This window comes from Cetorhinus maximus, chromosome 6 (assembly GCF_964194155.1).
Source record: "Cetorhinus maximus chromosome 6, sCetMax3.hap1.1, whole genome shotgun sequence".
Classification (NCBI taxonomy): Eukaryota; Metazoa; Chordata; class Chondrichthyes; order Lamniformes; family Cetorhinidae; genus Cetorhinus; species Cetorhinus maximus.
This window is the reverse complement of record NC_135884.1, coordinates 19670177-19696976: the sequence shown is the minus strand read 5'-3', so window position 1 is coordinate 19696976 and position 26800 is coordinate 19670177. Positions and strand designations below refer to the sequence as shown.

The following is a 26800-nucleotide window of genomic DNA, read 5'->3' as shown; positions in this document are numbered from 1 at the left end:
TTACCTTATGGGGTCGAAGCAGGTGAGTATCCACACTGACTGTAACTTGCTTCAAGAGCTGTGCAACATATTTGTAGTAACACGTATTCAGGGTCAATGTTAATATTTATAAGGAACAGTGGTTATGGTGTTCTCAGGTAGTTCATTTAAAGATTTCCCTGGACTGAATTTATTTTTAATTTTAGGTGATGGGTTACTGGACCGTCTTCTTCAAAGCAAAAGACAGTTCAAATTCAACAAAATTTATTTACTGATATGGTGGGACAGTTGCCTCTTGAAGTGGTGTACCACGTCATCATTCAATTCAGATGTGATAATGCAATGTGAAAAGGATGGAAATAAATGTTTGTTACTTTTCCTCAGAGGTCCCTGCTTGCAACTCACTCCAATGTGGAAATAACACACAGTGTGTCGAAGAAAAGACAGGGAGATTCAGCTGCAAGTGTCTGCCTGGTTTTCAGGAAATTGCAAAAACCTGCGAGGGTAAGAGAATTTACCTTCTCAGCACTTAACAATTTTGCAAAGAATTTAGCTGAGGGTTTGAGAATGCAAATAAAGGTTTTGGCAGTTTCACGGTTTTTGTTTATAAAACCTTTCGCGCTAACAGCTACAGAAATAATTGCTGCTGTTCTTATCTTAGTAAGTGGAGATGGAGCCCTATTTGCATATTTTTATCTGCATTCTCCACACTTTCCATTTTCACTATTTTCTGGCAGTTGTGTCTTTCTGTAGTCGATCAGTATAGTTCAATTCATTGTTTTGATTGATGTTCCATTATGTAAGCACTTTACACTTGGCTGTTGTGTTTTTCCTAATTTGTTCTAGCTAATGTGCCTGGTTAGGAATCTCCATTCCAATTGAATAAAAAAGAGGAGATCTGATAGAGTTATTCAAAATAATGAGAGATTATTGATAAGGTAGGGTAATAAGTCCATAACGTAAGACATTTCAAACCATCAGCAAAAGAATGAAGGAAAAGATTAGGAGAATTTTCTTCCACATGAAAGATTGTTAAGGAATGGAAGGCCTCAACCAAAACAATGGTGGAAGCAGAATCCATGAAATGGAAATGGATAAAGATTTGAAAAGAAAGAAAAAGATATGGGGAAATGGCACTGAGAGATCTTTCAGTGAGTTGGCACAGACACAATGGACCTAATGGTTCCCTTCTGTCCTATAAATGTTGAGACAAGAGCGGTCCCAGATCACTCTCAAACATATGTTAGAAGGCAAATAGATATTGCACTGTGAATCACTGTTGCCTCTTCATTACTGAGGACATGCTGAATGCAGCATGCGGACATTCACAGATTGCCATTGTGCCATAATATGCAACAATCTTTCATTTTCAGGTAAACCCATTGTCTCTAGTGTGGCAAGAGGCTGGGTCTGGTGATGAAATACTACACTCTAAGTAAAATCATGTTATTGTGATACTCTGGTATCCATTGTGAATCTTTCTCTAGGGAATAACAAAAGATTAGGTTAGCATAGGTGTTGGTCTCTTCTCACTTGAAGTAGCTAGAGGTCCATTATTTAATTATGTTATTTCTAAAACTGAGTGCTTTATGTGTGTGCACCTGAGTTGCCAAAGATCGGCAGGATATTTATTTATTTATTTCTAAACAAATGCCCTGTGGTGTTGCCAACTCTAAGTGATGTGATTCCCCAACAAGATAGCTCATTGAAAAGCAGAATACTGTGGATGCTGGAAACTGTTCCTGGACAAACAGTGTTATTTGTAAAAATAAACCAAGCAAAGTGAAAGAATGAGTTATTAAATAGGATCGCTAAAACACAGGACTTCGTGGAATGAGCAATTCCTCAACAATCTAACCCTGTGCAGATTTGCTGGTAGCATCAAGGATGAGAGGATATATTTACAATGAGATTTAAAATAAACTAGAATTGTATTTATGAATACAGACAAGGCTAGAGCAGGCCCTAACAAAATATTTAAAGTTTTGAAAGCATTTGAAATAAATAATGGAAGTTTTACTTTTTCAATGCAGTGAATCAGTAACAGGAGCGTGGCCTGACCAGGTCATGTTCCCACTTGCATGGAACCTGATCTTATGATGGAAAATTTTGTCAATAATTTTGGGTGTAGGTGGTACCATACTGTAAAGCATTAGAAAATGGTTTCACCTACATCAATGAGTGCATGATGCACAGTGCAAGTGGGGGTAGTTGTTAACCATACTCTATGTGGGTGAACTAATTATATCAGCTCTTTCACCCACTTTGGACGGTGTCAATTTTAATAGATTGACATTAGTTGATGTATGAAACATTTGTCTGAGAAATTAATGTTCAATATTGTTTAATTAAATCCTTTATTTGTTATTCTGTACTCTAGCAATAGATCCATGTACTACAAACATCTGTGACAAGAATGCACACTGCGAACACTTTGGTAAAGGAAAATATAATTGTATCTGTCGGCCTGGTTACCACGGAAATGGAAAGCTTTGTTTGCCAATAAATCCTTGTAGTGTAAATAATGGTGGCTGTCCGGAAAATTCTACTCTCTGCAATTATGAGGGACCAGGGAAGGTACATTTAACTAAGTACTAGATTCAATTTGCATGCTATTAACTTTTTAAATTAAGCAATTACCTGTTGGTTATTCATAAAAATGCCATTAAATGATCTGAAATCAAAGTAATTTAGATTAACACGTTTGGTTCAGTTCTTTATGACTTAGTTGATAATAAATCTCAGTTCCTATTCTGATATTGTTGATTTCATCTCGGGAGAGCATAGGGAGAGGTAGTAAGGAGCACTGCAATTGGTGTCAATACATCTGGGCCATGGAGGGGGAAAGAAACTGACATTTCTGCTCTTGATCACTGTCCAGTAATCTTGGCAGGAATGTGCATATTGTAAGCAGACATGACAAACAAGAAAGCCTTGGGCAATGCCCCACAATCAAAATATCTTCATGGCTTCCACTTAAAGAGTGGCCACTTCCATTGGGTACAGAAGAATGATCCACACCTGTGGAACTGTGGACTAGAGCAGGAAAGAATAGGAGAAGCCTGTTTGGCCCAAGCATGTTTTCAAATTAAATATGTACAGCCTATGCTGAGTTTATCACAGATGAGGAATCCATGGAAATTTCTTTTATTTTCTAAAGTCTTCTTGCAAGTGTAAAGATGGATTCATCGCCAAGAATTCTACACAAGGTTGCATCTTGAAAGATGTTTGCAAGCCATCGCTCTGTAATAAGACAGCAAAGTGTGTAACTGTGTCACCAGGAAATTTTGAGTAAGTGTTTGCCAGCAAAGTCTTTGATTTTGAAGCCTGCTGATTTCATTGAACACATATCACTATCAAAAAATAAACTGTGAAAGTTAGAGTAGGATATGAGTTGAATATTCACGAGCATAATTATGCATATGGTAAACACAAAACATGCAGGCACTCTACCAAAGAATTTATGTAGCAATGACTGAATTAGCACGGAGTGTCAGGGGATTTTTAATTGTTGGTCACTCATTTCCCACCAGAAATATGTGATTGGCAGAGGAAAATTATGACTGTAAATCCAGATGACCTGATCACATGATCAGCTCCCATGGGGAAGTAGAAACCATTAGTTTAATCAATTAATGCTGGATCAGTCAACATTTAAACTGAAATCAGATTGAAAGTCCCGCAGGGTAAATATAGTTAGAGATAATTTCATGTAGAGCTTAAAGTGATTTCAGAAATGTCACACCAAGCAAGGCAGCTAGGACATTCATTTGTCCACCAGATTCAATTTTCAGGTAGCCCTTAAAATGGATGCCCAGTACTCCAGACCCAAAAGGCAGGAGGATGTTTAAATATGTAAAACTCCAGTTGTGGAACCTCAATTGGAATCTCCATGTAGAAATGGCCAGACCATGTGAAGTGCATATTAGTCAGAGTTTTTTTCTGGAGTTGAGTAGGTGAATCCACAGCCCTTAAAAGGACCATTGGAGGCATTGTAGAAAATGTTACTTTATGGGCAAAATTTTATGTCCTGCTGGTGGGCACGTGGCTGACCTGATCGGGCCTAAAATTGCACGAGATGATGTCGTGCGAGCGTCTCGGCAACATCGCGCACTTGTGCGATATTTTGCTCGGTGGGCACGCATCTGACTTTTGTGCATGCCTGCTGACAATTAAGAGAGCAATTAAGCCCATTAATGGTGCAATTGTCTTTTATTTTTCATGGCCCATCCAACCTTATGGTTGGCACACGGGCGAATTGGCCAGGCGGCCTTTACATTTTTCATCAAACCTCGTCCAAGGGCGCGATGAAATCTCTGTTATGAAATAGAAATAAATATCTGTGTTCAGCATTTTTATGAGGTATATTTTCAGGCACTTGATTGTGATTTATGGACATTTTTTTGCAGCTGTTTAAACCTTTCATAATGCCTGCAGCTCCCTGAGGCAGCTGTCTGTCTTCAGGGAGTTGCTTCGCAGCGCTCACCCGCATCTGCAGTGACGTCATCGCCCGCCCTCTTCCCGCCCCCACCCCAGCAGCACTGAGCTTTTCAGTGCCTGTTTCATGCTGGCCAGCCATTAATTGGCCAGCCAGCGTTAAATTGCAGTCGGGGTCCAATCGTGGTCAGCAGACCATTTCCCGGTCGCTCCCTGACCCGCTGATCGCGTGCGCCCGCCAAAGGTAAAATTCAGGCCAATGGGTTTTCAATAGAGTAGGTCTAGTGTGAACGTTCATTGGTAGAATGTGGAATGACCAGAGATGATCTTTGAAGTAGTTACTTGCAGCCTGTTATGGCACAACAGATGGTAGATGCTAAGCTGCTCAAATCCCAGAGGGAAACTTGAAACAACTGCCACAACTGTTTTGCAATTTGTATTTTCATTTTAAGATGCGTGCCTTGAATTCAATAGTAATAAGTCAACTGAGTCTTAGAGATTTTTTACGAAACTAAATTAAACATTTATTAATAAAATAAATAATTTTAAGCACATACATAGGTCTACAAATTACTACCATGATAACTCTGAGCTCCCCCAATTAATCTGAGTCCCAGTTACACCCCATTAAGGCAACAGTAAAAACAAAATAGATTTTAACAGACCCAACAAAGCACACAATATCCTGGAGAGGGATACTCACAGTGAATTCTCTTAGCTTCGGTTCCTATAGGCAGCAGCTTGGTGCATAGAGATTGGTAGCTTTTTACACTTTTTAGATCTTAGAATGCCTTCTTCTTATACATAGCCTTCTCTCCTTTATGCACATCTTCCCTTTGAATGCAAATGTCATTGTTTCAATATATCTTTGGACTTTACCTTCTAATAATAAAAATACTTCATAGTACCAATTTTATCAGTAAGCTTTGGGAAAAATAAACACACTGTTTGGCTTCTTCTGGCTAAGTGTAACATTTCACCCTCTCTTTTGAAATTCAAGCAACTCTGGTTTATCTAAAAATGCAAATTTTCCTTTACACCTCACATTCTAAAACTTCAGCCATGTTTACTTATTTAGCATTTCAAACCTAGCTTCTCTTCTGATACATCAAAGCTGTCAGCTGTCTTTAATTCATTTAAGTCCCCACACACCCACACACACACTATCCAGACCCCACGATTCCTACTTTACAATAAATCCCAATAACATTATGAAAATTATTATATTTTCATGACACAACCTTTGTGTTAATTTTTCCTATGGTTTCATGAGGCTGTGAATATGGCCTGGGGTTTATTATATCACTCTTACTTTATAGAATGGCCCTAAGTTCTGGAATTCCCTCCATAAACCTGTCCACTTCTCTACTTTGCAGATGCTCCTTAAAACCTACTTCTTTGACCAAGCCTTTGGTCATCTGCTCTAATATCTCCTTATATGGCTCAGGGTTGTATTTGGTTTTATAATGCCTCTGTAAAGCATCTTGGGATGTTTTATTATGTTACAGGTGCTATATAAATAGAAGTTGCTGCTGTTGTTGTTTTAATGACTTCTCAAATGTGTTTGTGAAGATTTTCACTCTGTTTTTGGTGTCAGTTGCGGCTCATTGGTAGCATATGTGCTTCTGACTCAGAATGTTGAGGGTTCAAGACCCATTCTAGGGCTTGAGCACAAGGTTGATGCTTCAGTGCAGCACTTAGGGAGTGCTGTGTGGTTGGAGGTGCTCTCTTTCATATAGGATGTTAAACCAAGACCCTATCTACCATCTCAGGTGGATGTAAAATAACCCACAACATTATTCAATAGAAGAGCAGGGGAGTTATCCCTGGTGTCCTGGTCAATATTTATCTCTCAATCGAAAAAAACAGGTTATCTGCTCATTATCACATTGCTGTTTGTGGAAGTTTGCTGTGTGCAAACTGGCTGCTACATTTCCTACATTACAACAATGACTACTGTTCAAAAAGTACTTCATTGAATGTAAAGTGCTTTGAGAGATCCAGTGGTCATGAAAGATGTTATGTAAATGTAAGTCTTTTTTCTTGTTATTTCCATCGAAAATGTAAATTTTTACATCTTTATCGCTAGCACTGACATCTTTTGAATTGGTTTTGTCTGAATCCAGCTTACAAATTAATTTTTTGAATACAAGCAACTAAATCATTAAATAAGCTGAACTTACCTTTCTCACGGAAGAAACATTCTTTTAAAATTCCTCTGGATGTATTGAATGATGCATAATATCAATGCAACTTTCAGTGGATCAATTATTGATTCATTTATGCTTGTATTTTTACCATCCAGGTGTGTCTGTAAACCAGATCAGATTGGAGATGGCCGCAAGTGTATTGGCCCCCTAAGGGATGTGATCCAAAAACTCATCACCAACCAGTACAGCACTGCAACGCTTGCAATGTTTGGTAAATTTCTCAAATATTCTCAAACTATTGTAGCTATTTATTACAAAATGCCCTTTCCTCTCAATCCCGTAAACCTTCACTTGCCAAAGCAAAAGCTGTCATTTATTAGGAGTGAGAAAAGGGCTTGGATTTGACACTCCTTTTTAAGGCACCCGTCATGCCATTATTTATCATTGAAGAACAGGTGGTACTGGATGCAGCTCTGAGAGGGAACAACCTTATCTGTGTCAATTTGACCTCTGTTCCTGGTGTTGAACGCTGGTTCAGTTTGTCCACTGATCCTGGCAGACATAAGCCTCTTTGAGGCTTTGATAATGGTGAACCTTTGTGTAATGCCTCTCCTCATCTAATCTCCCAGCATGTTGAACCAGACAGCCTTTATAGTGCTACCTGGGAGACACTTGCATGCTATTCCTACACAGGAGACTTCCTCTTGAATAGCACACCTGGCCACTCCATCAACTCCTGTCTGTACTTTTTCCCTTCCCAGCACAAATTTGCCATAATCCTTAGATTCTCCTCTATGTACCTCAAATTAAAGGCTCCCAATCAACCCAGCTAATAAAAGCAACTCTCCAATTTTGACAGGAAGGATGTCTACATGAAGTTACTGCAGCTGTATATTAATGTCAAGCCGTACTAAGATGTGCCAATGCTTACTAGCACTGTACTTCCTTTTGGCGATAATGTGTGCACATATGGCCGTGTGTTCCTCCAAGATCTGCCCCTCCGTAGTGGATCATGTGTGATAGCAGGCTTCTCTTTTGTTATTGGGGCCTCCTGGGACTGAGATGGCTTTCATTTTGTGGCAGTTATGTAATGCGATGGCTACATGCCTTGTGCAGCAACTTGAGCAGCTTGGTCTTGCTTCTTTTCTATCACATGCGGTCAATGTTGGGAAGTTGGGGATTGGAAGGCAGGCTGCAAGTATCCTGAGGGGCAGAGCCAAGCCTGTCCCTATTCTGACAATACCCTGAACACTGATTATTGGCTCCACGTAGCCACTGATATGCAAAAAAGCAGAGCTAATCATCCCAATGAGATCAGTGCAGCCGTGCTTCCTGGTTTTTGATTCAATTGGTGAGTTTTTTGAAGCAGGAATCATTATAAGTGCCTCAGTACAGTACATTCTTAGGAAATAATTGTGCTTTCTCTATCTTGCCAGATTTGATATGGCCATTAAACTTTACTCCTGCACTTGTACCATATATGAGGTCATAGAATCAGCAATAATTTCCTGACTACCTCCTTCCATTGCCTCCTTGAAGCATCCTGACAAACAGTGAGTCACTCCCCACCTTACTTTCTCCCGCAGCATTTCACAGCTGCATTGAGAAACTAGGTGCCTTACGATCAGCCACAGACAAACGAGATGCTGTTTTTAAACTGAATTTGGTGCTCTGCTCTGAATCTATTTTGTGGCTTCCTCTCCTTTAAAATACTGCAAACCTTTGAATCCTGTCGCAGTACACTAATACATGCTCCTAATTGGTTAATTCTCAATCAGAGGTTTTCTTGATAAGTGGAGTTTGTCCAAAATATTTTAACGAGGTAGACCTGAGAAACTGTGACAGGGTTAACATTGGGCCCGCATGAATTGTGACCTACCTTACTTCCATCCAAGATTTTGCCTGAGTGGAAATCCAGTCAGTGGGTCAGATTGTGCTGTTGACAGGGCATCGACTGGCATCTGTGAATAATTAGACTTGCCCTTGCATGTTTAGATTTTTACATTTCTTGCGTGGCAAGTTGCTGAAAGTGCAAGCCGACAACATTGCAGTGAGGGAAACCTGATACTGTTGTAAGGTTATTTGGTGTCACACTAAGAGGTCTGGAGACTTGTGTAGTTGAACATAAACCTTTTATTGTTAACACACAACTATATACATATCTCCAAGGTATATCCTGGTCTAGATACTACCTTCATGCCGACTTCGCTCAGGCTTGCTCTACACACCGTCTACCATCATGTGACTCTACATCATAATGTGGGTGGTACTGATTCCCCAGTCTCACATTAATCCATAACTAACCCGAGTACCCTTATACTACACATCCCCCCAGGTCCTTACCCAAGTATGCTTACAATAGAATATTTCCATGCTGCCCCTTCTCCCCCCAAGTCTCAAACTTTACAAATTGAGACATTCTAGAGGCCTTACGACTCTCCCAGATCTCGCTCTCTTCCCATTCAGAGGAGTGGTAGTCTCAATTGCTTTGAGCTGGCTTTGTTGGTTCGGAGTTGAAATTGTAGTACTTGGTGTTTCAAACACTCGGGCTTCAACATCTGGTTTGCTTCATGCGCTCTTTAATGATATGTTTTTTTTTGTCAACAATCCGTCTTCTTTGATACTTAGCTCATTCCTTCCGAGGGGGAATATTTGCTCCATTCATTCAAAGAGTGTATTTAGGTTTTCTTTCTCTGTGGGGTCTGCCATGTTCTTCCTGGAAGTTAACATTTCAAAAATGGAACCTTCATCTCCACTTGTTTCACAATTTCACCCAAATATTTGTTTACTTTCTTATTTTCCAGTTCTTTTTCATGCCAATTAATCTTTTCATTCAGCTCAGCAACTACTCTGGTGAGTTCAGTTGCCTTTGTTTCAGAGTTATTTGTGGAACCCTTATACAAGCTTAACAACTTCAGCCGGGCATTCAGCTCCTTTCGGAGTCTTTTTTCCATGGTCACTGACTGCTGCTTAGACTCTTTCAATCCACTCTTTAGATCCTCAATCTGTTTCTTAGAATTTTCCTTGGGCAACATTTTTGCCCCATCGGCGGGGGGGATGTGCGGGAGAGGGAGCGGGTGGGCGGGTTCCCGATCGGCACCCCCCGGTTGGGGCTGTGCCGCCATTTTACGTTGGCGGGCCAATTAAGGCCCGCCCAGCGTGACATCTGCTCGGAAGTGCTGTGCGCTCCCTGTGCGGGCCGAGGGTTGGGGGAGGTTTCCCTGAGCCGGGACTGTGCTCTTTCGTGCATGCGTGCAGAAGAGCGCACAGATCTCCTTGGGGCAAAGTGCTGCCTCAGGGAGATCAGCTCAAATGTGAAAAGCAGTTTAAAGAATAGAAAAAATTTTACTGACATGTCCCCTCATGTGACACTGTCACATGAGTTGGCACATGTCCATAGCTTTTATTTTAAAATATTCTGAAATATTTAAATCCCTCATGAAGCCTCATCTCGTCCATGGACGAGGTTTCATGTTTTTTCAGAAGCCCACCAGGGCTCCTGGCCTGTCCAATCTTAAGGTTGGACGGGCAGGTCCATTAATTGGCTTAATTAGTTTTTCAAAGGTCTTAAGTGGCCATTGACAGTTCGGCGGGCATGCAGCCGACTCAGCTGCGCACCTGCCGAACTGAAAATCTAAATGACGTGGGCCCTGCCCCCCCCCCGCTCGCCACCGGAAGATGCAGCCCCTTATCTATTTTTAGGCCAGAATTTGTACCTCGTCGAGTGTGGGTGGGAGCGGTCAGGAAGCCGCCTGCTGCCTGCGATTTCAATTAAGGCCCGTCCAGCGTGAAACGTGTGCAGCAGCTCTCAACGCTGGTGGGGGTGGGGGTGGGGGTGGGGGTGGGGGAGGAGGAGGGTGAGCATGCAAATACGTGCATGCACGCAGGTGCGCACTGGAAAAGCTCCCTGAGCGGAAGATATAAAAAATGAAAAATAAAGAATTGTAAAATGGCAAAAAACATGTCCCCTCTCATGTGACTCTGTCACATGAGCAGGGACACGTTCTCAATGAAATGTTAACATTTTTATTTTATTTTTTAATTGCTATTGGAAACCTCGTTCCGCCCGTGAATGAGGTTTCCTAAAAATGCAAAGGGCGCTTGGCCTTTTTGCCTGCCTGCCAACCGTATGTTTATTTTCTATTTATCAGTAAGAACTTGATACAATCAAGTTTTAAGAAATATTTATGTACATATTCAAAACTACAAAGACATAAAAATATTGAAACAGGAAATATTCTTTCATCCTTCGGACATCAAACCGCTTACATGCACTATTGTGAAAGTATCAATTTCTCACTCTTCTCAATACCAGCCATGCATTCAGAAAGTTCTTACAAATTTAAATGTACCACAGAATTCAAAGGTTCAGCTCTGATGTTTCCCAAATCCAATGCAGGATCTGTTTTTTCATCTAATTCACCAATCACTGCCACATTGTCTCCTCTAACTGTGTACAGGCCAAGTACTACTTGTTCCACTCCTTGTTGTGATCTAAATACTCGCTCATGACTCTCATCTAGGATTAGGTTGATTGCCTGGTCAAATCTCTTTAGGGTTGCACAATCATTCTTCCGTCTGCTGTAACAACTGCAACAGTATGATTGATGTGAGTCTCCAAGGCCGAGGTCATGTTGTTGCTGGAGTGGCAGATCTGGCTGGAAATTCCCACTCACACCGTCAGGGCTGCTGGGTAACCAGACCCAAAAACTGAGAAATGAGCAGCCAGGCAGGAACAATAGAAGATTGACATTTGCAGCAGCCTCTCCCCCCTCACCGTCTCACCGTAAGGTTGGATGGGCAGCTAAAAATAACATTTAATTGGGACTTTAATGGCCTTGATAGGCCTTTTAATTGTCGTCTGGCGTGCTGCCAACTCCCGCATGCGCCCGCCAACCAAAACATCGCACGAGTGTGCGATGACGTCAGGAAGCTTGCCCGACATCATTGTGCGTCATTTTATGCTTGTTTGGGCCAGGTGCACACCTGCCCGATGAGCTTAATATTCTGGCCTTAAAGTTTGGGTTTGCTCTTCCATCTGCCCATCTCATCATTCATGTCCTTCAGATTGGATCATGTTCAAGAATTTCATTGCTTTTTACATGATTAAGATCCAATATTTCATTAGTTTTGGTTGTCAATTCTGCATTCAACCAAATGTTCTGATTCATCAGCAATTCCTTTTCCTGTTCCCATCATTTTTCACAATACTTAATAGAGACTCCTGATACTTGAAGTTCACCAAATTCTAATTTTCAGTAGCAAACTCATCTTCTGCACATGAATGTTGGTTCTTTACACTGAAGAGATTTTCCTCGGCAGATCTTAATTTCTCTGTGCTACCCTTCAAGGTCACATTTTTAATTTTACTTCTGCTAGTTGTTTCTGAGGCTCTTCATGGTCCTTTGTGAGAACTTCTACTTCCTCTTGCAACTGTTCAACATTTTCTTGACATTTTAGGCTCTCAATTTTCATTTCAACCATGTTATTTTTCAACAACTCAATAGTTCTCAGTAAGTTTGAGGCATCCAGCACTTTTCCTACCAGTTCCTTGATCTTCAGTGTTGGATTTACATTTCCCAATCTTATTTCTGTCTTTTCTTTCCTTATCTGCGGCAAAGCTTTGTCCTTGTCCTTCATTTTAGTTTCACTGTTTGCCAGGTCTATCTCTGGCAAAGTCTTAACTTGTTTCAGTTCTATAATTGTGCTACTCATGGCTTCAATATCCGCTCACAGCTTGGAAAACTCTATGGCTTTTCCTTTCAATGCCTCCTGTTTTCCATTCAGCTGGTTCTTCTGCCCAACAATATCCATATTCATCTTCTCTTTCAATTGAGTATGCTGTAGAAGTGGTAGAGAACTCTTTTTCTGACTGTCGAATTTGAGCTGCAAGTTTTCTACTTTTTGTTGATCCTGTACACAACAATTCTTCATTTTTCCTTTTCCCTCCTGCAGTCTTTCATTTTGCAATTTGGCCTCTGCATATTTCCTCATCACTTTTTTGACAAACTTGATTTTCATTTCTTCATATATAGCTTTGAAAATGTAATGTTTTCTCCCAAATGTCCAACCATTTTCTTCAGCTCTGCCATCTCTTTCTTGTACCTCTAGGCTTCCGCCTAGAATATTGAACATTGCTGAGTCTTCTCTGCCAACTGTTTCTTCCGTTTGTTCAGAGTGACAATGAATTCATTTTGCTTCTGTTTGTAATTTTCCAGAGGAACAAACTGCAACCTGGGGGATCCTTGGAGCATATGAAGGCCCTTCAACAGGTTTTCCTTTTCTTTGTGAAGCTCAATCGCTTCGTCTTGAGTTTTCTTGTAATTCAGCAGAGTCTTCTTGACTTTTTTCTGCTGTTCCTCCATTCTGCTGTTCAAGGCAGTCTTCATTTCTTCATGCTACTGAAGGGTTATGTACACCTTTTACATTTAACCTTGAAAGATGATGAGCTATTCTTTCAACTGTTTATTTTCTTGTTGACCTTTTGCCAACTCATGCTTCACTTCAGTGTATTGCTTTGTCACTACTGATTGTTCCAATGCAGCTTTTTCTGAAGTAGTATCCAACATCTTTTTTAACTCCTTGGGTAGAATTCTTTGTCCCATGGGTGGGCACACCCAGCCTGATAGTGTATGATAACGTTGGGGAAGCATCCCGACATCATCACGCACTTTCGCAATATTTCGGTCGGCGGATGCACGTGTGAGTCGACAGCGCGCCCGCTGACAATTAAGAGGTCTATTAAGGCCCTTAAGCAAGCAATTGAAAGGTTTTTTTTATCGCAGCCCGTCCAACCTTACGGTTGGCGGGCAGGCAAATAGGCTAGATGTCCTTTTCATTTTGTACGAAACCTCATCCACGGGTGGGATGAGGTTTCCAACAGTAAATTAAAAAACAGTAAAAAAATTTTAACATCATTTTTAACATGTCCCTCTTCATGTGACTGAGTCACATGTGGGGATGTTATTTCATTTGTAAAATATTTATTTTTCATTCTAAAATTCTTCAGCTCCCTTAGGCAGCTCCCTGTCTTCAGGTGGCTTTCAGTGCATGCTCACTGGTGCATGTGCAGGCTTCAGTGCTCACACTCCTCCCACCCCAACCCAGCAGCGCTGAGGCTGTCAGTGCACGTTTTACACTGGCCGGCCATTAATTGGCCAGCCAGTGTGAAATCACGGTCGGAGCCCAATTGCGGGTGGCGGTCCATTTTGCGGCCATTCCTGGGCCTGCCCACTGCGCCTGCCCAACTAAGGGAAAATCCTGCCTCTCATGTTTTTCCAGGGCCATGTATTGATTCTTCAAAGAGTCTTACAAGGCAGTGACTTCTTTGATTATGTTTTTCACCTGCTGTTGTGTCTGGCTGTACTTGGTTGAATTCTTCCAACTCAGCTTTGATGCAAACATTTTCCTGTGGAATAACTTCATTTTATTTTAGAAGTTTTTGTTGCTTTTGGGTTACATCAGATAACTTTTTTCATTCACAGTCATCTACTCGCCTCCTGCTGTTGCAGTTTGGGTACTGTGTCGGCATTTTCAAAAGGCTCTATTTTTAAGCCTCTCAGCTGCTTCTCAGCCTCTTCCTTCCTCTGCACTCAATTTGGCTCAGGCACTTCACTGCGCTGACAAGTCTGTGACCTTCAAGTGTTTTGCTTGAGTGTTGTCTCCCTCACCCTGGGGCCTCCTTGCCCCTTTGGTGCATTACTGAGGGTGTTCCATACCTTTTTTAAGGCCTACACTCTCTACAACTCAGAGTTTAAAATTCTTGTCAAAGGCTTTTAATATTGCACCAAATATGTTTGAGGATTCATCTATACCTAGTCGTATGACTATATTGTTGGCACATTCACCAAGTAAGTACAAGAGTGTATTTGCTTGCACTTCCTCTGATTTCCTACTTAATCTTGATATACTCTTGTAATCTAAAACTCTTCTTCTTCCTGACATCCAATTTTGCATTTGGTTTGGCCCTTGCATGAGCTCAAATTGGTCTGGTAGTTTTAATTTACTATCCATGGCTGTTTTTCATAACAGGGAGTACAGCTTTAAACTTTCTATTGACGATGGCGCAGTGGTAACCATTTTTTTTCTCCTCTTCCTTTGCTTGTTAGGTTTCAGCGTCCTCCTGTTGCAATCTTGGAGCTTTCTTTAAAACTTTGCAATTCTGCAGGAAACCTCTTAAACAAGCAATTTTTGCCAGTGATTTGCTTTCTGTCCTTGGGAAATTCATTTGCAGGCAATATTTTTTGCTCTGCTTTCTGATTAAAAATTTTTTTTTCTCATTCATTCAAGTTCGGCTCCCACATGGTATGTGCCGATTCTGGACCCAGCTGCAGCGTTCTTCCAGCTGCACTGGTTAAACAATCAGTATGCTCTGCCTGATTAGTGCCCTGATTATTTTTAAAAGGTAAGTTCAGAATTTTTCTGAATTTTGCTCACCCTTTTTGTGATCTGGCCACGTCTTTTGAGTCTGCGTTCGATCAGGCTTGGCAATGGACCTCCATGTGCTCTGGTGAAGTCCTTCTAAGATGCTCAATTGACCCTTCTTCTTCCCTTCAGCTTCTAAGCCTGCAATGGAGCTTTTTAAGGCAATTTCCAGTTTTGTCTCCAAATTAGATGCACTTTGCTCAGGTCAGGCTGCAGTTTCTTTACTGTTTCATGTCTTGGGAATTCTGGGTCATTCACTTGCTTGGGGATTTTGGGGTCCTTTACTTGCTTGGGGAGTTTGGGGTCCTTCACTTGCTGCCACCATATTGAAAGGTGGTTTGGTGTCTCACTAAGAGGTCTGGATGCTTGTGTGGTTGAACATTAATTGTTTATTGTTAACACACAACTATATGATCTCCAAGGTATAGCCCTGCCTAGATACTATCTTCATGCTGATTTCTCTCAGGCTCTTGCTATACACCGGCTACCATCATGTGACTCTCTACAGTAGGCAGTGCTGTTTCAGTCCCACATTAACCCTTACTAACCCGAACACCCTTATACTACAGATATCTGGGATCTGAGTGAACGGAACAAGCAATTATGTATTTCCTTAACCAATCAGATTGAAGGATTGTGAATTAACAGTCAAGGACTGAGAAGGAAGTGTAAATTAGAGTGAGTGAATTCAATGTCAAATCAAGGACCGAGGGGGAAATAAAGAGAGGCAAAGAAAGATTGGATTAAGAAAGAGAGTAAAAAAGAGATAGAATTAAAAGCTATTTTGCCTTCTAGCTTTTTGAATCTGCAACAACAATAAATTTCTGAAGAAATGAAGCTTCAGACCTGTAATAGTTAATTTTCACTGCCAAGGAGGATGATTGGGAGTAAATTCACACTTGTAATGTCACTAAGTAATATTTAGACTTGAAATGACGACTTAACATTCTGTAGCTCACATCTACCATGCAAATACCATTCAATGCATGCCAGTGGTGAGGGAGCCAGCCATATGGGCCAGGATTTTCCATGCGTCGGGCGGGCTTGGCGGGAGCGGGGCGGGCGGTCGCAGAGCTGAGCACCACCCGCGATCAGCTTGGCACCGCGATTTCACGATTAAGGCCTGCCCAGTGTGGATCACGAACGGTAGCGCTGAGCACTACCTGTGCAAGCGGTGGGGGGGATGGTGAGGGAGAGTTGCGTCCAGCGCTCATTCCGCATGCACGCGAAAGAGTGCTTCAATTTCCCTGAGGCACAGAGCTGCCTTGGGGTGATTGAAGCGCTTTTTAAAGACATTATTAAAAACATTAAAAATTTAGTGAAACTTGTCCCTTATGTGACTGTGTCAAATGAGGTGGGACATGTTTTTATTTTAAAAATAAAGTTTTCATATATAAAGTTTTAGGTTGGACGGGCAGTGTAAATTCGGAGTTAATTAGTTGTTAATGGCCTTAATAGGCCTTTCAATTATTGGCGGGTGTGCGCCGGAGTCAGCTATGTGCCTGCCAAACAAAATATTGCGAGACAGCGCAATGATGTTGGGACGCACGCTCGATGTCATTGCGCGTCATTTTACGTTCCGGCGTGTCGGGCCCGCCCCTGCACGCCGAATATAAAATTCTGCCCATGGTGTTTTCACAAAGTTAGCATTGGAGCAGCACAACTCAGACAGCAACTTTTGGATTTTCACCCATCCTCTCCTCACCTGAAGTTGCTGTACTATTTGCGAATATAAAATAGTGAGCACCATTATTTTAACAGAAAAATCCAGGCCTATATTGCTTCAAAAGTACTTTTGTAGTAATGTTCTATTTCTAATTCTCAGCCATAGTAAATCAGATTTATTTACTTTGAAAGAAAAAATGCTTGATTATGTTTCACTTAAAGTTTCTTTTTAATCTTTTCAGATAATGGATGCTCATTAACATTGAGTAAAATGGGACCTTTTACAGTCTTTCTTCCTCTAGTGAAGAAACAAAAAAACAACCATGTAAGTTACCTTGGATGACAGATAGACAAATTGAAAATACTTCCCCATTTTATACACAAAATTGTTTTCTCAGGAAAATCCTATTCGACGTTTTTGAAATGGTAGCCACACAAGTCCAGGCCCTGCTCTGCCCAGATGCTCTGTAAACTCATGGTTGTGAGACCGGCCTTGTGCATTGCAGAATAACTCATTAGAAGCTTTGGATCTTGTGAAAAACTCGACATTCAGTGTAATGTTGCAGGTTCCTGAAAAATAATGTTACAAGCCGGGGATTACCAAGATTGAGAACTCTGTAATGTTGAGAGACTGATCAGCATTGCACTCATGCACAGTGTCAGGTGTTAGCGCTCCAATTTATTTATTACTCCAGCTGTAAAAGAACATAAGAAATAGGAGCAGGAGTAGAACGTTTGGCCCCTCGAGCTGGCTCCTGTATACTTTATATATAAAATTTATATCTTCTATTACCCACTTAACACTTAGGGCAGGGAGCAGGTAGAGAAAAAGAGAGAGGAAGGACTTCTATTAACGAAGAATGTTTTATTTCATATTTATGATCTGTGATGTGTAAAGTTATGGTTAGGAGCCACTTTGGCACTTTGTAACACCTCTCCATAAGCATGAACACACAACTGGCTGATCTGAAATATACTTAGAATTGTAAAGAAATATGGTATGGACTAACAATTTTGGTTAGTGGTGTCCACCTAATGTAGCAGCCAGGAGGCCTGAATCACTTTCAGATTTGGGTCTCACTAACATTTTGTTGGTGAGTGACAGGTGTAGGACCTCAAGACTCCAAGACTGAACAGTTTTTTTCCTCTTTTGGGTAGAAGTGCTGGGCGCCCATATAGTGGCCTGCCTGAAAGATGATTCGGGCAGGTAAATGGGCCCACAAGGTCCCCAACAGGTTTTCAATTGCTGATCACATTTCTCAGGCAGGAAACAAGTGGCCAGCAGTTCAAAATCTCCCTATGATTCAGTGTTAGTATACGTGGGATAAGCTGAACAGCTAGATTTTCAATTGGAGCTATCTAAACAATTTATCTCCCCTCTCTCTATATCCTTCTATATTTTACCTTTTCAAATATTTGTCTCATTCCATTCACAATGGCTTTACAATTCCTGTCTCAATGGCTTATATAGTAGTTGCACTCTATATGAAAAAAATCTTCTAACTTACTCCTTTCTTCTTTATAGTGATTATTCTGAATTTATGTCCCTTGTTACTGGTTCACTAACCAGTGGAAACAATATTTTGTTGTGATCCCTGTGGGGGATGCCTATAGCAAAATAACCAGATTTACCAAACTACCCCCAAATGAAGAAATAACTAACAAGATTTTACTCCTTGTAATTTTAACATAAATCAGAACCAATGCAAATTAAACATGAATTAACAGGCAAATGATACTTCAAATAAAAAGGTAATTTCACTTTAAGTAGCCAATAGAACAACGCTACATCTTACAGGACCACAACCTCCCGCATCACCCCCTGCACAATTGTAGCACTACATAGCTGCACAGTTATACAATGTGCTGTTCTTTATTCATGCAGGGCAGGTCATGAGCCCTACCTGACAACAGCTTTCACCTTTGAGTTTCATGGGTTTCGATTATCATCAGCAAGGCACACTTCTGTGAACCCTCTCTCCTTTGTGACATGACAGTTCTGATGGCGTAGCTTTCCAGAGTTCTTTTTAAACCAACCAACAGTAACACCCCAGTTTGCGATTTGGTCACTTCTGGGGAACACCCAGTTCTTTAGCATCTTTGAGCTAGTCACAAACCTTTCCAGGCCTTTTTAGCCAGTTCACACAGCACCTCCAAGAGCTCTTGTCTCTGAGTGAGAGTGACTTGCCTCTTCTTTTCACAAGAATTCTCCATGTTAATCTTTCTGTTTCTGTCTGTTTTCTCTTCATGTTTTGTCTCCAGCTATCTTGCTTGTAGCTCTCCTTTTTGTCTGCAGGTCTCCTTTGTGTTTGCCAGTCGCATGCCTTCTTTCTTAACTTCCTTCCTGTTGGTACTGCTTCCAGGTTAAGGATTGCCAGGTCACATGGACCAGTATTTCTTATTATCCAATAAAATTACAGTTGCTAGGGTGACCAGATGTCCTGGTTTTGCCAGGATAGTCTCGTAATTTCCTTAAATGTCCCAGTGTTCTGATAGTTTCCTCAAAATCGTTCTAATGCCCCGGTTTTCAGCTTTTCCCTTTTCAACCACCTTTAAACAATGCCAATGGGAACAAGGCAGCTACAAAATACTAATGTAACTGTAATATAAACCAAGAAGGTGCAGGGGAGCTGGGGGCACACCCTGGGATGATTGACAGCTGATTCCAGGGAGACACTCCAAGCCAGGCTTGCGCTCCAGGAGCTCTCGTGATATCTGTCTGGGCTACTCTACTGGATGTAATGTTGACAGCGTCTCCTAGCAACCTTGAGCTCACTGATGGTAGAGGATGTGTGGTAGGTGGTGCCACTGCAGATAAAAGTACTCAATGTGGGGACCGTATGAAACAGCTCAGTACTGCACTGGAGCTGCGTCACAATTACACAGACTTTCATATCGCCTTAATGTAAAACTCCATATTACTGGGAACTGGTCAATGTGTCCTAGTTATGACTTTTGAAAATCTGGTCACCCTAACGATTGATCCCTTTACAATTCATGCAAACTTTTAAAAATCCTTCTCAAATACGCTTAAAAACAATTACAGATTCCACAGACCTTTCTAGTTTTCCTTAGGGAAAAATTTTCCACTCATCAGGGGGGAAGTGCAGGAGTGGGCGCAAGCAGGCGCGTCTCTGATCAGCGCCCCCGATCAGGTACGCGCCGCCATTTTAAGTGGGTGGGCTAATTAAGGCCCACCTAGCGTGACGTCCGCCTGGAAGCGCTATGTGCTCCCTGTGCAGGCGGGGGGGATTCCCTCAGCCGGGAGTGCGCTCTTTCGTGCATGCGCACAAAAAAGCGCACTGATCTCCCTGAGGCAAAGTGTTGCCTCAGGGAGATCAGCTCGGAATTAAAACTTTTAAGGTAAATGTTTAAAAAATTTCCCTGAATGTCCTCTCATGTGACACTGTCACATGAGTTGGGACATGTTCATCACTTTTTCTCAAACCTTAATTAAATATTTAAAAACCCTCATGAAACGTCATCCCGCCTGTGGATGAGGTTTCATGCTTTTTTTAAGCCCGCCAGGGCTCTCGGCCTGTCCGCCAACCCTACGGTTGGATGGGCAACCCTGTCAATTACCTAAATTGTATTATTAATGGACTCAAAAGGCCAATAGGTCGGCGGGCGCACAGCTGACTCGGCTGCGCCCCCGCCAACCTGAAAATGGAAATGACGCGGGATGTTGTCGGGAGTTCCGCCCGACGTCATCCCACGTCATTTTACACGTTGGCAAGTGGGCCCCTCCCCCTCCTCCCTGCTCGCCGACCTAAAGATCCTGCCCTTAATGTACTGCTTCTGGTTCAAAGGTCATCATACTTTCACTATGTTTGCTTTCAAATCCTTAAAGAATGTTGAAAATCTCTGTTGGATCCTCCTTAAGCTCTTATGTTCCTGTAGGCAAAAAAAAGGATTTTCAAATACTTTTTCATAACTATGACCTTTGGGAAACTTTTGACGTGTCCTTTTCATGGTTCTAAAATTCTATTCCTTAATTAAATGTCCAGAACTCCATTCCAACCATGGTCAAACCAATGTCTTACAGAAATTGAAAAAGACTTTCCGGCGTTTCTATTCAATCCAACATATATTGCTCAGAATTCTATTTATATTACTGAACAGCAAGACATTAATAATCACAACAATTTACACTACACCTTTCCTCCCATTTGAAATTTGGCATTCTTGTATTTGTTCTGATGAGTGCAATATGAAAAACTCAGCAACATGTCTCTCTTTTCAGCAACATTTAAGTTCTGTATTACCAAATTCCATTTATTTTTATGCTATTATTGTACCCACACTTTCATCTTACAAGTTCTATATATCTGCATATGTTCATACTTCCCAGAATGCAGTACTCAGCAACTGTAGTGAAAGATTGACAGTCCCTGTGTGAATAGAAAGCACTGTACAATTTGGAATTTGATATCAAACATCTTGAACTTTTTAACTATCTAATTTGAAAGGTGGCAGCAACTCATTCACATTTATAGCAGTTGTTTCAATCTAATTTCATGAGCGCATTCATGTTTGCCTTCGTATGGTGTAGGTCCATTTACATATGAATTCAATTTTGAATGTGGTTCTGAAAAGTGAAAAAAAATCATTGAAAGAGAAATTAATCTTGAATCCTTTCTGCTTTTGATGGTAGTCGGCATATATGGGTCCAAAGTGCTCTCAAGTGGATCATACCTAGGAGTTTGCAAATAAACCTTAACATGCTGTATTGTGGGCATATCAGGCTTTTGGTTTGGCACTCCATTTGACACTCATTCCTATTAATTTGCATTTATTAATACTTAAGCATATAAAAACTTGTCCTAGGGCAGAGACATATATTTGTTTTTTCAAAAGGCACATTCTGATGGATGGTGTTTCAAGGAGCATTTATTCTGTTCAATATTAAATTATTTTCATGTGAATAGCCAGAAGCTCCATTTTAAGCATACGCATAGGAAAAATAGAAACATTCTTTTCTAATATCCCTTTATCTCTGGCATTGTGCGTTAGGAAATTCCAGGCTCCCTAGGCTGGACAATTTTTAAAAAGAAGTTTACTTCATGACAAAACTACTCAAATCCCAGTTTATTACTATACTGCTAATTCAATTCAATCAAAACAAATATAAAATACATTTCCTTTTCCATCTTTTGCAGTCTCTCTTTATGAATTTTATTATTTTAAATTTACCTCTATCCAAAGTGTTCTATTCCATTCACTCATACATTTTTCTTCAAAAAATGTAACTGAAAGCATTTTCTTGGTCTTTATTCAATGAAAAAACTAACCTATGAAGTCAACTGTCAGTCATCCTGAAGCCACCTTTGCATGATCCTCCCTGAATGCTGAGAACAATGCCGAAAAAATGGATCCTCCAAATGGCTGAACACTAGTACTAAAAGCAATTTTAGCCAACCATAGCCCAAAAATTTTAAAACATACAGAGCCATATTGATGTTACCAGGTATCAAACTTGATATAGTTCTACTTTGATAGTATTTTCATTTTCTAACTGTGTTTTATTCCAACAAAGGTAAATGAAACAAACAAGTTTTCATGCAAACAGCACATCATACCCGGTGTTTTACTACTGGAGGACTTTGAGAATACTACGACTATTGAAACATTGGCTGGTGATACAGTTCAAGTGAACAAAAAAGATAAGGTAGGATCATTTATAGCACAATCTGTGGTTTTGAATATTGTACGTTTGGCTTATCACAGGAGTAGCTGCATGTGTTTTAAAAAATGAAATATTTCACTTTTGGATTAGAACTGTATGATTAATTCTCTTCAAATGAAAAAGCGGGACTTATAGGCTGGATTCCTGCTCAACTTCTGCTGAATGAGGAGGCACTCAAAAAGACAATCACCTTTTGCAGTCTCTCGTAGTTATTTGTTCGCAGCTCCAGTGACATTGACAACCGCAAAGGCTTCCACTTGCTGAATGTGCAGCTGGTGTGCAAACGCCATAAACGCATCCTGCAGGTCTGCGCACATTTCCCAGGGAGTGTCCAAGACTCCAGCATTCTCAGTAGGTCTCAGATCCCTGACATCTTCCAGAGTCCACAGAGGCTGCAGGGTTGGCTCCCCAGAGACAAGGGCTATCCAAAGAGGACGTGGCTGATGACGCCTATGCAGCGGCCTCAGACTGCAGCAGAGCGAAGGTATAATGAGACTCATGCTGCAACTTGCAACTTGGTGGAGTAAACCATCGGAATGTTGGAAATGAGGTTCCGGTGCCTGGACCGGTCCATTGGAGCCCTGCAATAGTCCACAGAGGGTGTCGTTCATTGTCATCGCCGGCTGTGCCATTCACAACCTGGTGCTGCAATGGGGAGAGGAGCTGGCTGAGGAGGAGATGGAGGATCTGCGCATCTCCCTCAATGAGGAGGACATCGACGGGGATGAGGGTGAGGAGGTCCTCGAAGGCGAGGATGACGGTGATGAGACCATCACACTGGCTAGACGAGGCAGGCGCTCGCAAGGCCCCTGTAGCTGCTAGGTTTGTGGAGGATGATGATGACATGCAGTGAGGAGACACCATAGATCCTAACATTGCACCTGTGAACATTTGACTCCTGTCTGGCTGATGGCAGTGCAGATACCCTTTGTGATAAGGCTCCTGTTATGGAGACACAGCAGATGCCCATTGTCCCTACATTCCAGGAAGATGATGATGACATGCTCCGTAGATACTCACGTAGCCTATGCGAATGTCTGACTCATGTCTGGCTGGTGGCACCTTGCTTGCGCTCTGTGAATAGGGTCATATCATCGAGATGCAGCGGGGAAATTTTAACTTCTGATCCTGTGGCATCCTTCATGAGCTGAACTCTTCAGGACCACACTGTCACCAGACGCAGATGCTGAAGAAATGAGGGGCAGCAACTGCACCTCAAAGGTGCTGGGAGCACACACAGAGAATGGTGGAACTCTGTGCCACTGGCCCAGGTCATTCTGGCAACAATAATCAGCCCCATCGAGGTGCAGGCATTACTGATGTGACCAGTGACAGTGAAGGCGCACCATCAGTGTCCTGGGAAGGTTGCACAAAGCACAGGGAGGAGGCCTTCGACTGAGACACCTGCCTTTATCTTGTGCAGGGACCAAGGTTTCACATCTAAATGACACGAACACTGTTTATCAGAACAATAGACAGGGAGACATTCTTGGGAGTTTATTAACAAAGTGAACATTATGTACAAGTGATTAACACCTGTGCCCAGGCCGTGCAACTATAACTTCTTAACCTTCCTAACCCTGCCACTACGTCATGGTGCTTCCCCCCGACATCCACATTGGAGGTGGAGGCAGCCTGCTGACTGCGACGCCCTGTCTGTGATGACCTTGATGGAAATCGTCTGGAGGGCCGAGACCTAGAGAGCCCGGGCCTGCTTTCGGGGTCTTGCTGTGTGGCAGTGACATCCTCCTCAGCCTGTGGAGCTGGATTTTCTGAGGTCACAGGAAGATGGGGTTCGGGTGGGCCACATACTCCTGGAGTCACCTGGATGGATGGCCCAGGGTGTGCACCTGCTGATCCTCCTCCCTATGGGTACCCGAGGGCCCCTGGCTGACTCCTTGAGGAGAAGGGGTAGCTGGAGTGAGATTGAGATGCCCCACTCCCTTCTCACATTGACACTGTTGGAGGCCAACTATGGCATCAACGATGGAGTTCAGCCTGTGCAGCAGTGCAGGACCGATGTCCTGGACCAAAGTCTCCATGGCAGTCGCCATCCTACCAGTGTTGACCTTGGTGCGTTGACATGCCAACGCTATCACCTCAAACTGAAGGCAGATGGACTCGTCCATCGTGCCTTGCAATCTGAGGAGTACAGTGGAGATTCCTCCCTGATGTTCCTAATCTTGCCTTTGTAACTCCAGCAACTGAGATATGACCAAGTCCAGGGGTTCCTCACCTGACTCGGACTCAGCGGATTTCTGGCCTCCAGCCGTCCTCCAAGTGCCGGAAACCTGGGAAGTCCCTGCCTCCGCCTGCTGTGAATCAGACAGTGTGATGTGCTCACCAGATTGTGATCCGGAGGCTATTCTAAAGCTAGGCCCCACCGAGGTGTGTGTCTTTGCACTGGTGGAGGATGTGGGTGAGCGGTTTTAAGGGTCTTCAATGAGGGTTTCAGCAGATTCTTCTTCTGAAGTATCGTTGGGGCTTGAGTTAAGGACCTGGGTCGTGGATTCTGTCGGCTGTTTGACAGATGTGCCTGTGAAAAGAAGGAGAGATAATTAATGCATGGCAGTGGCACGTGAAACAGGACACATCACTCAGTGTTGTAGTCTGATGGATGTTGCACTGCTGGATCCTCACTTGGTTGAGCACTGCCAACCTCACTGTTGGCACAGGGCCAGTCCAGATCTCCGCTGGTCAGCTGGATGGCTCTGTTCTCAAAGTCCGTGAGGACCTTGATTTCAGGCATTCCTCCACCAGTCTTCGACCTCTCCCTTTTGTTGTGTGCCTGCTTGTTCTGCATGAATACAGATGGAGAGAGTGTAAACAGGACACCTGCCAGGCCAGATGATAAGTTTGCCAGGCATGAGTGGGTGGTGAGAGTGGACAGGATGAGGACAACGAAGGGGTGTGTGTTTGTGTGACAGAGTGAACGGTAATGTCCCTTGAACTGGCAGTGAGTGAGGGGCCCTGTGGATGTGTGATTGGTTTGTGAGTGTGTGAGTTGAGAGTGATGAGAAGAGTGACTTACCCTAGCGGAACGGAGGAGATCATTCATTCTCTTTCGGCACTGGGTGGCTGTCCTCCTTTGCAGGGTGTTGGCACTAACCACTGCTGCCACCACCTCCCAAGCTGGATTGGTGATGCTGCTGCCCCTCCTGCAGCCAGAGCAAGGGTAGAGGACATCACGGCAGATCTCCACTGTGTCCAAAAGGCGTTCCAGGGACATGTCACTGAATCAGGGGGCTGCAGTTGCCTTGCCTTTCAGGGCCATTTCTTCTGTGCAGCAGTCTGGTGTTGAAAGCTCTGAGAGGTGTGTGCGTGGCTGCACTTTAAGTATGGCACCTGGCATGAGGAACTGGCGAGGTGATGGCTTGGCGGGCGAATGAGAGCCCACCCTCCATCGTAACGGCGTATTTCCCGGGAATGCATGACTAATGAGGTGGGATTGGGATGATATGGCGTGAAAAGCCGCCATTGCAGCTGGTGGATAAAGCGTTCTTTTTCCCATTCGCTACCGCAATTAGCGCAGATCTGGGACGATTCCGTCTGTAATTTCAAAAGGTCCCCCTCATGGTTTTGATTTCACCAAAGCATCCAGAGGTCCTTCTCAAAAACAATCAGCAACCAATCCAGGAATGATAACCCACAATACATAACATACAACCTATGCCAAACTACGCCCTCCATTCACCGCCCCCCCCATGGTCCCTTATGCCCCCTATGCCAAGCTGTGCCCTTCCAACCATTCCCTATGTGCCCTTAAGCATCCTGTGACATGTTCTGTCCTTCCAGTCACTCCCCATGGCCCCTCATGCCCATGCTAAACTATGGCATTCCCATCCCCACTGACCCATTGTACACTTTGTAGAACCAATGAACCCTATAGTGAAAAGTAGGATGTGCAAAAAAATCCCTTGGAACTAATGAGCCATGGGTGGTGGGAGGAAGGGCAGAGCTTAGCATAGGGAGCATTAGGGGCTATAGGGGGTGTGTCGAAGAGCAGAACTTGGCATGGGGAGCATGGTGAACATAGGGGGTGGGTAGAGGGGCATTGGGTGCATGAGGCATCATAGGGGTGGGTGGGGGGCATGGGGTGGCATGGATGAGGTATGGAGAGTGTTTGGAGGGTGAAGGGAGTGTGAGAGGTGACGGCTGGAGAGCATTTTTGTTTTTATTTTAGCTGGGGCAAAGTCCCAAGGCACTGTGGCTGGACTTTTAAACAGCCGGCCTCCACACCCAGCAACCCCTGTGGCTGCCTCCACACTTCTTCCTGGGTTACCTGGCCTGTTTCCAGCAACCACCCCCACTCCCCCAAGCAATGAAGATCCCGCCTTTGCGGGCACTTTCTCCCGAGGCGGGCGGGCCAAGTGGGGAATTTTGCCGACTCCCCCTTTCTCCTCAGGGACGAAAATCCAGGCCATCATCTCAGCAATGGACAACAAGATGGGTGATAATT

At 42.9% G+C, this 26800-nt stretch overlaps 1 protein-coding gene, 1 long non-coding RNA gene and 1 pseudogene across 2 annotated transcripts in view; 1 reads left to right on the top strand and 2 right to left on the bottom strand.

Annotated features, from left to right (window-relative positions):
• Positions 1 to 26800, top strand: part of stab1 (stabilin 1) — a 260057-nt gene that overhangs the window by 39169 nt on the left and 194088 nt on the right. Inside the window, exons 7-12 of the mRNA XM_078543330.1 lie at positions 364 to 483; positions 2360 to 2556; positions 3140 to 3270; positions 6722 to 6837; positions 16898 to 16980; positions 22192 to 22323. Coding sequence (XP_078399456.1) covers positions 364 to 483; positions 2360 to 2556; positions 3140 to 3270; positions 6722 to 6837; positions 16898 to 16980; positions 22192 to 22323 — 779 coding nt within the window. The remainder of the gene's footprint in view (positions 1 to 363; positions 484 to 2359; positions 2557 to 3139; positions 3271 to 6721; positions 6838 to 16897; positions 16981 to 22191; positions 22324 to 26800) is intronic.
• On the bottom strand, positions 4184 to 8576 carry LOC144681621 (uncharacterized). Its single transcript, XR_013576811.1, has 3 exons — positions 8446 to 8576; positions 5120 to 5298; positions 4184 to 4295 (listed from the first exon to the last, which is right to left on the bottom strand). It is a non-coding gene; the product is annotated as an uncharacterized LOC144681621 (long non-coding RNA).
• On the bottom strand, positions 10901 to 11199 carry LOC144681414 (U6 snRNA-associated Sm-like protein LSm8 pseudogene; annotated as a pseudogene).